A 12,478-nucleotide genomic window follows, 5' to 3' on the forward strand; every position below is an offset into this window, starting at 1 on the left:
GTTTTTATTATTCAACATAATTGCCATCAGAGGCGATACAGCGATTATAGCGATCTTCCAGCTTTTCGATACCATTTTTGTAGTACGATTTGTCCTTTGCCTCAAAATAGGCATCAGTTTCAGCGATTACCTCTTCATTGCTTCTAATTTTTTTACCAGCGAGCTTTCTCTTGAGGTCTGATAACAGGAAAAAGTCACTGGGGGCCAAATCTGGAGAATACGGTGGATGAGGGAGCAATTCGAAGCCCAATCCGTTCTATTTCAGCATGGTTTTTATCGACTTGTGACACGGTGCATTGCCTTGATGAAACAAAACTTTTTTCTTCTTCAAATGAGGCCGTTTTTTCGAAATTTCGTCCTTCAATCGCTCTAATAACGCTATATAATAGTCACTGTTGATGGTTTTTCCCTTTTCAAGGTAGTCGATGAAAATTATACCATGCGAATCCCAAAATACAGATGCCATAACCTTACCGGCCGATTGTTGAGTCTTTCCACGCTTTGGGTTCGGTTCATCGCGTGCAGTCCACTCAGCTGACTGTCGATTGGACTCCGGAGTGAAGTGATGGAGCCATGTTTCGTCCATTGTTATATATCGACGAAAAAAATCGGTTTTATTTCGATATAACAGCTCCAAACACTGCTCAGAATCATCAATTCGTTGTTGTTTTTGATCGATTGTGAGCTCACGCGACACCCATTTTGCACAAAGCTTTCTTATATCCAAATATTCGTGAATAATATGTCCAACACGTTCCTTTGATATCTTTAGGGTGTCAACTATCTCGATCAACTTCACTTTACGGTCATTGAAAATCATTTTGTGGATTTTGTCGTGAATACGACTTACTTTACTATCGGGTGCCTTTTCAAAATTAGCCATATGGAAGAATGGGCAGAACTTAATCGTGAATATCTCGACTTGTATTAATGGTAGCAACATAATTCTTTCACCATTTCATCAAAAATATGATCAGGAATTTAGGATAATATTTTGAACAGTGTGAGATAACCACAAACAATTCAAAAATTAAGTTTTCTCAAAATTTCAAAATAATGCCGAAAACTCTTTACTTTCGCTTGGGTTTTTCGCGCAAGGACGACGATTTTGAGGTAGTCAGGCACATATCTTCAACTGAATGCGTATAAAAGGGGAACCGTGGTGAAAATCGATCATTTCTTTTCGTGCGTTCGATGGAAGCAGACGTCGTGGGAGTTAAACCTTCAACCAGCAGCGACGGAGAGAGCGCCTTCTACGTGGTTAAAACCTCAAACGCTCAGGTCGCAACTCTCATTCGCTTGCTGGCCTTCAAGGCGAGAAGACTGCCATCGCGAGAGCAGCGACGGAGAGAGCACCTGCCATCATTTGGTTTTCGGTAGTCGTAACGAGAAGTTCAATTTTCAGATTTTAGTTCCGCAATATAGGTTTAGAATTCAGAGCCTGCGTGCTGAAACTGGATTCTGGAACTGTATTCCAGAACTAATTTGAGTTTCGAAATTGCAATTCTAGAATTGAAACTGGATTCTGAGTCTGTTATTGGTTCTAAATTTAGTTCTTGAACTCAGGATCCAGTTCTTTATTCCAGACTTCTTCTATTCGGTTCTTTTTAGAACCATAATAATACTCCTAAAGAATTATGCGGAAATTTACTTTACTGTACTCTATAAAACCCATTCTGGTAGTCATGGCGAAAAATCGTCTTCATGTTTTAGAGCTTAGTTCTGGAATATGGGTTTAGAATTCAGAGTCTGCGTGCTGAACTAACTCAAATCGTCACCATTTTTTTATTATAAAGAACTATACTGCTTATTTCATAATATTTAATTGCGTTTCAGAATGTTTGATGTAATTTAGTCTAGGCGCATCGTTTCAATTTCTAGTAATGAAAGAGGGGAAAGTTGCACAATTCAAACAATCGATGAACTACCAATTCGAATTCGGAAGCATAAATAAAGCGTGTCATATTCGTATTCACGACATCCAGTTATGTCTCTGACATTACACACCCGTACTTTTTTTCACGTTTTCATCGGTAACAGCCTCTTTTGGACGTCCACTGCGTTCATCGTCTTCGGTGCTCATATGACCAGTACGAAATTTTGCAAACCACTTACGAATTGTTGCTTCGCCCTGTGCAGAGTCTGGATAACACTCATCAAGCCATTTTTTTTTTTGCATTGGCGGCACTTTTTTTCATCAAAAAGTAGTGTTTCATCAACACACGAAATTCTTTTTTTTCCATTTTTTTCACAATAACAAAAGTAGCTTCACTCAAAATGCAATATCCCACAAACTAATAATCAGACAGCTGTCAAATTTATACACGTATCTTTTGAAGGTTGGTACTAACTAAAAATGGTATGGATTTAATTCTAGTGGCGCCCTCTCATAGAAACGATACGAACTTTTCAGCCGATCTGTTAAATTGAAGAGTTTATTCACTGCTTTGGTACGACTTTTGAAAGAAGCAATCATCAAATCAAATTAAGTTATGTCATCTTCTGGTAGAGAAAAGTATGATCAAAACTCATTTTTAGTTATTTGTATTTCTTCTTGGACTGTTTTGGCCATTCACGAATATTTGTAACCAAAGGATCCGAAGAAACTAATAATTAATTCATGGGATCCCGATTCGTAAGTGGTCTGGATTGCTCGCGTGTATAATACTCCCGAAATCTGTATGAACGAAAAATTTTTAATCATTGTGAACAGTACAATATAGCAAACGTTTATCGATCTCCACTTCAATTGATGAATAGAGGATATTTATACGCAGAGTTTTTATATAGAAAAGCTTACAAAAAAAATGACATAACGTAATTCGACATGATGATTGCCTTTTTTCCAAGTCGTGGCTTCTTATCTCACTTTCAAAATATGTCTGTAATGATTTCTAAACTTTTATATTTGTAGTCTACGGTGCCCATAAAAATCATTTATTCTGAGAGTTACCATGGTAACGAATATATACTGAAGTCTGATCTGATATACAATGAGCCTTATCATTGCAAATGTCAAGGACAAGGATATTTGAAAAGAACATATCTCGCCTGCAGACGATCGCAGACGAGTAATTCAACCGCGGTATGAAAGCTCTTTTGAAGTAGTTGTAAATTGTCTCATCTGCACCTTTCTGCGCCTTTTGATGATAGACAAGTTGAAATTTTGTAAAAAATAAACATGAAAAATGGCTCTATTTCATTAAACTGAAATGATAGCAGCATAGTATGCTTGAAAAAGTTGTGTAGTTTTTAATGATAAAAAACTTTGTATACCATGAAAAACTCATATAAATTGAAAATATATGTGTTTTCTTACAAAAACTGGTTTTTGGACACTCTTCTCAGAAAATACAATATATCATGAATTACACTCAAGTTATGGGAATAGTACCTTCAGCAAATTTGATTGAAATAACTTTTTGCACAACTTTGTCGAAGTAACTTAACCCCTATGTTGGCCCTGAACTAAAATAATATTTTTATCTCACTTTTAGGGGGATTAATCACATAAATAAAATTTGCCAAAAGATGGTATCTATCATTCTGAGCAACTTTACTGAAGATACTGTACCTCAAAAACCACGTTCCTATGAGTTATCAATCAGGAGCTTGAAATTGCGCTTTTGAACCACAGTGCACTAGGTGGATTAAAACAGGTTTTATATCTATTTATTTAACCCTGGTTTTAATCTAATTATAGTCGTTCGTCGGGGAAGCAAAAGCAACATAAGATGATTAATTCTTATAAAAGGTGATTTTTTTGAGGTTAGGATTTTCATGCATTAGTATTTGCTCAGATTTTTTGAGGTTATGATTTTCATGCATTATTATTTGCTCAGTATGCTCTGACATTTCATCATGAATAGACTTACTAACGAGCAACGCTTGCAAATCATTGAATTTTATTACCAAAATCAGTGTTCGGTTCGAAATGTGTTTCGCGCTTTACGCCCGATTTATGGTCTACATAATTCTGGTTGAATGGCTACGTAAATAAGCAAAATTGCCGCATTTGGAGTGAAGAGCAACCAGAAGCCGTTCAAGAACTGCCCATGCATCCCGAAAAATGCACTGTTTGGTGTGGTTTGTACGCTGGTGGAATCATTGGACCGTATTTTTTCAAAGATGCTGTTGGACGCAACGTTACAGTGAATGGCGATCGCTATCGTTCGATGCTAACAAACTTTTTGTTGCCAAAAATGGAAGAACTGAACTTGGTTGACATGTGGTTTCAACAAGATGGCGCTACATGCCACACAGCTCGCGATTCTATGGCCATTTTGAGGGAAAACTTCGGAGAACAATTCATCTCAAGAAATGGACCGGTAAGTTGGCCACCAAGATCATGCGATTTGACGCCTTTAGACTATTTTTTGTGGGGCTACGTCAAGTCTAAAGTCTACAGAAATAAGCCAGTAACTATTCCAGCTTTGGAAGACAACATTTCCGAAGAAATTCGGGCTATTCCGGCCGAAATGCTCGAAAAAGTTGCCCAAAATTGGACTTTCCGAATGGACCACCTAAGACGCAGCCGCGGTCAACATTTAAATGAAATTATCTTCAAAAAGTAAATGTCATGTACCAATCTAACGTTTAAAATAAAGAACCGATGAGATTTTGCAAATTTTATGCGTTTTATTGTTTAAAAAAGTTCTCAAGCTCTTAAAAAATCACCCTTTATAACCTTCTAGTTATCAATTAAAAGTCCCGCAGTTTGTTTTAACTCTATTCGTTGCATTATTCTCTGTATCTTCTGTAATTGTATTTAAAAAAAAAATCCTTCTTAATCCACCTAATGGTGTGATAAAGCCTTTCTCTTTCTTCAAAATAGTCTCATGATTATTTTATCTTTTTATAAAACAATTTCTGACACTAATTTCGGCTCATTTTTTATTTTTGACTTTGAGAAGAGTGATGCTAATCTTAAAAAAAAACCCTTCTTAGTCCACTTAGTGGAATTTTCAAAGATGTTGAAAAATCACCATAGAAGGGTGGGGAAGGGAGGTTGATAACATAAAATTTCCGAAATTAAAAAAAAACTTTGATGCCAAAAGTTTTAGAATTGCATGAAACGTTGAGATTTAGTGTCAAAAAAAATTGTAAAATCGACTTTCTGGGACGTAAAAAAAAATAACTAAGTCCCAGAAAGTTGATTTTTTCAAAAAATTTCTTTTTGAGATGACACTAATTCTCGACGTTTTGCAATTCTAAGATGTTTGACATCAGAAAAAAAATTCTTGATCAATGGCCCGATAGTAGCTTCAAACGAGCGTAAGTTTGTTAAAAACGGCTCAGTCATCGCTGAAAAAATTGAGCGCGTTAAAATATCTTCGAAAAGTCCACATACACACACAGACATTTTCCTATCTCGTCGAACTGAGTCGAATGGTATATAACACCATGGGTCTCCGATGCTCCGTTCAAAAGTAGGGTTTTTCCAGCAATTCTAATACGTAATTCAAAGAGAAAGGCTAAAACCTATTGCTATTCAAACTTCCATTGAATCAGTAATCAGAGACAATAAAACTTTTCATTATTCTTGGCACAATCCGACGGAAGAACACACACTAATGCCGTTTTTCATTGAAAAACACTGGTGGCGTGGATTGCTCTGGTTTTGCACTTTCGAGCGGAAATCGCAATGAAACACCATCAGAATGTTGCATTTCTGCTCGAAAGTGCAAAACCAGAGCAATCCACGCCACCAGTGTTTGTCAATGAAAAACGGCATAAGTCGCACAATCGTCACAGACAAACTCATTATAGACCAATTAGTGGTACTTTCGGATAAAAGTGCCAAAATAAACGCCCAACTAATGTAAAATTTTCCAGCTTTAAACATTTTTCCGACTTTCCGAGCAGCAGCAGTAGCAGCAGGTTGATGGAAGCGCAAAACTTTGTCACCATCAATAGTGGTAATGATGCATCCGTCAGCGAAATTACTAGCTGCTGGATTATCCGTGAGACCACCGTGAAAATCCCGACCACTAGGTAGGATGAGGGGCAAGTCGTGCGCAGTCACACGAGGATGAAATAAATTGCATTAGTAAGACCGGCTAGTGAAAACCATCTGCCGGACCACACCACAATTCCGCTCCGACCGAGGCATCCCGGCATCTGAACTGTAACAGGACCTGTTGTCCTACATAACGAACTGTGCTGGTTCACTCGAAACTAGCTGTTTTATTATGCAGAGGATTTTCGTTTTTTCCCCCCACTTTTTTTTAGATGGCATCAACCTTCCGGTTCTGATCACAATGGGAAACTCCGAAATTCGTAGTCAATGCGGACACAGAAGTTTGCTGCGGTTGAATCGCTCGTTCACTCGCCCTTCACTCGTCAGGTGGTTCCATCCTGACAAACTTCATTCCGGCAATAGCCACAATCTCGTGTTGCCTGGCGATGATGAGCGGTAGTTGGTTTGGACCGGGAACGGACTGCGGCGGAGGTTGCGTTCCCAGCGAGTCCCATTGTTCCGGTTGCACTAAATGGGCATCCGGTTAGCTTTCCGTTCGTTTGTTTTACGTGAGTAAAAACAAATACCCGTCGGTAAATTGCGCACTAGAATAGTAATAGTCAATTCGTGATAGTTTAGAAAATACTGCAATTTGCTACACCAGGGAAGTTAAACAACCATGCGTTCTCATCAGGCTCGCTCTTCACGGCGATGCTTGGTGTTTTGTTACAAACTTTTAAGTTTACGATGCATCCTCAATCAGGTGACAAACTAATGTCGTTTTCGTTTTTAAATTGCACTACACCGGTGTAGCGAAAGCTGCACCTAAACCGTTCGTTTTTACCAATTGCACTACACCAGTGCTACACTTTTTCTGCACCGATACCACTGGTGTAGCACTCATCAAAAGTTTGGTGTAGCTCTGTGCAATGAAATCGTTTATTGTAGTCAATGGTTACTGTTTATGTTTTCGTCATTTTTGTTCGTTTATGCCCCGTTTACACTTCTGCTGGCTGCCAGCATGCTGGTGTCAGTGTACTGCCCTCTTAGGAAAAAACGTTCAACTGTGGTCCAATGATCCAAAGTATTAGACCAACGAAGGACCACCGTTGAACGTTTTTTTCCTCAGAGGGCAGTACACTGACACCAGCATGCTGGCAGCCAGCAGAAGTGTAAACGGGGCATTATTCATGCCTCAGTGTAGCACTGCACCGGTGTAGTGCAAATTAAAAACGAAAACGCCATAATTTCACAGCTCGCATTGCTGAACCTTTCTAATGGCATGGCATGCTTTGCTCGGTCACAACACGCTGCTAGTTGGAACAAAGTGAAACTGGAATAAAATTGTGACATCAGGCAATACTGCGTTTCATTTATTTTTTTTCCTCACGTACGCTAGAAGCGACGAACTGACGTTGCGGCAAGATTGCAAGAAGATGTGTGCTGCTAAGATAATACCATAATCAAACCGTACCGTTCGTGTGTTTCATTTTTTTTTTGCCCCGCAACACCATCCAACGAACAAAAAAAAAAATAAACGACAAAAAAGAAGAATGTAACTTACCGAGGGGGCGGCTCGTGCCGTCGAGTCCGTAGCAACTCTGGAGCGACTGCTGCAGAATAAAGGTGAACACCAGATGTATTAACGCTAAGATGAAAATTAATCCTAACAGGAGCCACACGATGTGCACCGCATTGCTCTGGTTCATCCGGAGGAAGTAGCGCTGGTACAGCATCTCCACCTAGGCGGAAGGAACAGTGTGTGGGAGGTGGGAGGAGGGGATGAGAGAGAAAATTAAAAGAAACAGGTTAGTGGTTAGTGGCACAAACCGCATTTGAAAATGGATATTATAAGCAAAGGTAATCGAGCCTTGCGGTGGCCTCCGAAGGCTCCTATCATCTTTGATGTCAAGCTAATACATATTAATTACTTGGGTGGAATTTATGTGCTAATCAACTTAATTGCATTTTTTAATCAGTGTCGGTTGAAGGTGGCTTGAGCAACACTGGACTCAGAGCAGAATACTGTCAAATTATATGAAACATTTGGATTAAAAAAAATCATGAATTTTAATGCAATTTGGTGTGTTAGTATTTTACTCTACGATCGATGGTACAAATTTGGTTGAGGAACAAAAAAACTCATTTTCTTAGATAAAATTCAAGACAGAATGACAGATCTGAATGAAAGATGCATACAAATGTTCTAAATAAGCTTCCGGAGGTTCAAGCGAGTCGTTATAAGCTGGTGTGATCTGGCGTTGTCCTGATGGAACACGACACCTCTTCAGCGGTTTTCGTGGAGATTTCGTACTGCGAAAATCGATCAAACCTAATCAAATTATTCTAGATTTCCAAAGAATTAATCTTAATAGTTCTTTAGAGCCATTAGCATGACTAATTTTGTATAAAGTTCCCCATCGTTGTCCACTTTTCGTTTTCTTTTTCTCCAATGCAAACGACCAGCAGATGGATGACGCAATCGCTCTTGTTTGAAGCGAACGTTCAACAGCAGATATGCTCATCAAAGAACTAATTGCAGTTTTCTGCGTTTAGGTTTGAGGAACGGAGCCTCATATTCACCAGTGATTGAAGTATCAGTTGAATAATACCGGGTGAAGTTCCTTTGTTTTGACGTATATGGAGACATGTGCACTCGATGTGTCTCCGTTAGTGGATTATCATAGACTGGAGCTAGTAAATACACCCAAACCTCAATTTACGCAATAATCGGGGGTTCGTAAATCGAACTACGACGTGAAAAAAGTTTTCCTCATGTATATCTATGATTGGATAGTAATAATATATTGGATAATTATGGAACGAAAATTATCAATTTTTGCAGGAAAAGGATGTTCTAAGTAGCATTAATTTCCTAGATGGCGACTTCCGGTTAATCGATGTTCATTACAAACCATCAGAATACAAGTATTTTTGCAACGGGTTTGATGAGTAGATGTCGGAAAACGATGCTTGAGGTGCTTCTGAATTGATGGCATAGCCATCTGCTCCAGTTTTTTATATCGAGAATTTCCCTTTGTTATTTTAATCTTTTTTACTAAATCCGGCTATAATTTAGATCTGCCGCAGATATTAAACTACTGCTTCAAAAATGTAAGCTCAAGTGTACTTGTAAAAAGAGTTACGTAAATCGAAGACTTCCTAAATGGAGGCTTGGGTATATATGAAATTGTCGTTCCTGTTAGAGCAAGACACTCTAATGGCTCGAAAAACAGGTAAAATTTGGAATTGTTTATTGTTAATTGAAGTTTTGAATTCTAATTATTAGTAATATACAACTTTATCTACCTGAATCGATGCATAGAAATATTTAAATTTCCCCCGTGTTTGCATGCCTATATAGAAAATGAAGGCACAGTCCTACGTCAAAATCGACCCATTAGAAATTTGTCCCGGATTAATATGAACATAACGGCTTTTAACATAAACTGTTATGCACTGACGAGTCTAAGACGAAATGGCAATTAAATTAAATTGGTTATTTAGTTTATGTATAAGAACCGGCTGACCTTTAAATGAGGGGCTGGGGTCCACTAGGAGATTGATAGTACCTATTAGCTCTCTCCGGACAGTACCAGCCTAGATGCCGTGTGGAATCCGGCGGAAAAAAATGAACCAAGAATAGATCCACTGGGTTCCTGCTTCCATGTCGTAAAAGGCGACAATTGCAGGAGTTTCTTTTTTCTTTCAGTTATCAGATATTTTCAATGTTTTACTTCTGATTACTCTATTTTACTAAATCATCTCTATTCAATCTATCAATTTCCATCTAGCTTCGGAGAAAAGTTTTATTAGGAATGATTTCTTCTTCCATGTTATAGATTGTCTTTCAAGATTATAAAATGAATGATAAAAATCAACTATTGCGCAAATCCGTTTATATTACAAAGTTAATAACAGACATAACATATATCGGTATATTGAATACATAGTAAAAAACATTTGATATTAATATTTCAAACAGTAAATTAATATTTTTCTCGGTAGCCGGCTGCCCAGATCAACTAATATAACCAATTAATAATTTCAATAAATAATTAAAATAATAAAGCGGAAATAATAGAGAATTAAGACACGCGTGAAATCTGTTGAACTTTGTTTGGTGATTTAAAATGATTTTATAATAACTGTTTAGAATATTTCAATGCAATGAATCAACTTTTTTGTCTAAATCCTATTCGCTCGTTTATTTTGTATCACGTAGTTTCATTTATAAAAACGTGCTTAATCCACCTAGCAGTGAGATGATACCTTTTTTTTTTATCAATCCGAATGTGTTTTTTTGCATGACTAAAAAAAAAACGCGAAAGGTAGATGCATAAACGAGTGACTGCATACTCGACAGCCGGCTGTCCGGAGTTTTGTCAATTTCGGAGATTGACTGTTTCGTGCATTATATTGCCAGCACAAAGTAACACATAAAACGATAATACTTTAAAACATTCTTGGTAGCCGGCTACCCATAGCAATAAACACATGATAACATTATTAAAACATTTACTAACAAAGTATCCTCTCCTGTGATGCATGTGGAAATGCCGAGGATTCCTCGGTTCCTAGTAGCAACATGCATCGAACTAACAATCCTTTCCCTCCCAAGTAGATCTGCATTCGGACGTGGCCGGCGTCGGTATTGATCAGCATGCATGGTTCAATACAGTTTGCACAGTGTGAAACAATGTGTTATTCCCAAACATGTTACTTCAAAAAATCATTTTGCAATCTCAATTGGTCCAGATCAATAACGGAGTAGCAACACACGGGCGGTCTCTAATGCTAATGCTAATGCTATGCTAAGAACCGGCTGACCTTTAAATGAATAAAAACATGTTCCAACGATTCGACAGTAATTGGAAAATTAATCCAAATAGTTTCATTGCACGACTAGGTGGAATAACACAGTTTCGTTTCTCACAAAGACAAAAAAAACTCATAGCTATAAGTTCAAATGATTTATTTTGTTTCATTACTAACTTGCTTTAATCCATATAAATCTTCTAATATGAGAATAAGATGCAGCACTTCTTCAAAGACAATCCGTGACCCTATAACGCACACAAACATCCCATTCACCAACACGCTTTTTCTTCTATCGTTCGCTTGGTAACGACATTCGGGTCTCTTTCTGCGGTTTAGGTGACATCTAAAATCGAAAACTTATTCTGACATTTCGGGATAACAGGAATATCACAGAAAATAGGATTTTTGTTTTTACTGTTTACTAATGGGAAATAAGATTTAAGTTATTCATCACTGATTTCAAAGTTCGCTATTTTAAACCAGCGTAGCTTTTAGAGAATTAAATTGAGCTCTCTCTCTCTTTGATTTCGAAGGTTGATTTTTTTTTTGTAATACTTTTCATTCACTTAAATTTTGCAGAATTAATTTTCATTACCTAAAAAGTTTACATTCTAGATTCTAGTTTCAATTTTTAAGACGGGTTGAGGCAGAAATTGAGGCTATATTTAGAATCAGGAATCACAAGAAACTGGCTCAAGCGGAAACGAAAAAGTTCACCATAACGTTTCCAAATTTGATTGACATTGTTAGCCTTCAAATAAGCCTAAGTTCCTTGACAGTCGTTAAGTCTTCTATAATCTTCGAGAAAATTATACTTAAAGTGACAACCATTTGGTTTTCGAACTTCTTGAACTTTTCGAAACCACAATTCGATAGAAACTTTCAAACGAGCCTAGGCTTGTTACAATTGGCTCTGCCATCTCTGAGAAAACTGAGCGGTAAAAACACAACCTATTCTGTCGGTTACGTCACTTATACCATCATATCTCCGGAACCAAAAGTAACAACCTTTCGATTTTTGAACTTGAATAATGTCTCAAAAGAACCTTTCAAATCGAAGGTTCAAGGCTTGTTGAAATCGATTTAGGGTGTGTAAAAGCTTTTTGAAGCTTCTGTAGAAGATTTCCGAAGCTTCAGTAGAAGCTTTCTGAAACTTCTGTGAAAGCTTTCTAAAGTTTCTGTAGAAGCTTTCTGAAGCTTCTCTAGAAGCTTTCTGAAGCTTCTCTAGAAGCTTTCTGAAGCTTCTCTAGAAGCTTTCTGAAGCTTCTCTAGAAGCTTTCTGAAGCTTCTCTAGAAGCTTTCTGAAGCTTCTGTAGAAGCTTTCTGAAGCTTCTGTAGAAGCTTTCTGAAGCCGACCCCTATTTTAACACATAAATGATGTTACCAACGCACACTTAACACTTTTTTTTTCAAAAATTTAATTTAATTCACATGATTTGTAAGGGTAGAAAATATTGTTAAAATTGTATCATAATTGTTTCAACATTACTTTCAAATTGTTTTAAAGTTCTTTAAAAATTATTTCCGCATATTTTTGAAATGGTATTAAAATCTCGTTTTTAAATTATTTTTATTAAAAAAATGTGTCGAAATTGTATAAAAACTCTTTAAAAATTACTCCAAATATGTTCTAAAGTTGTTTTAAAATTAGTTCAGGTGTTAGCCTATTGTTAAAGAATTGTTTCTGAAAAGTTTCAA

At 37.2% G+C, this 12,478-nt stretch overlaps 1 protein-coding gene across 4 annotated transcripts in view; it reads right to left on the reverse strand.

The window, feature by feature from the left end:
- Window positions 1-12,478, reverse strand: part of LOC131430220 (adenylate cyclase type 6) — a 387,241-nt gene that overhangs the window by 89,476 nt on the left and 285,287 nt on the right. For all 4 annotated transcript variants that reach the window (XM_058594974.1, XM_058594977.1, XM_058594975.1 and 1 more), the window contains one exon: window positions 7,524-7,701. In XM_058594974.1, coding sequence (XP_058450957.1) covers window positions 7,524-7,701 — 178 coding nt within the window. The remainder of the gene's footprint in view (window positions 1-7,523; window positions 7,702-12,478) is intronic.

This window comes from Malaya genurostris, chromosome 2, assembly GCF_030247185.1.
Source record: "Malaya genurostris strain Urasoe2022 chromosome 2, Malgen_1.1, whole genome shotgun sequence".
Lineage (NCBI taxonomy): Eukaryota > Metazoa > Arthropoda > Insecta > Diptera > Culicidae > Malaya > Malaya genurostris.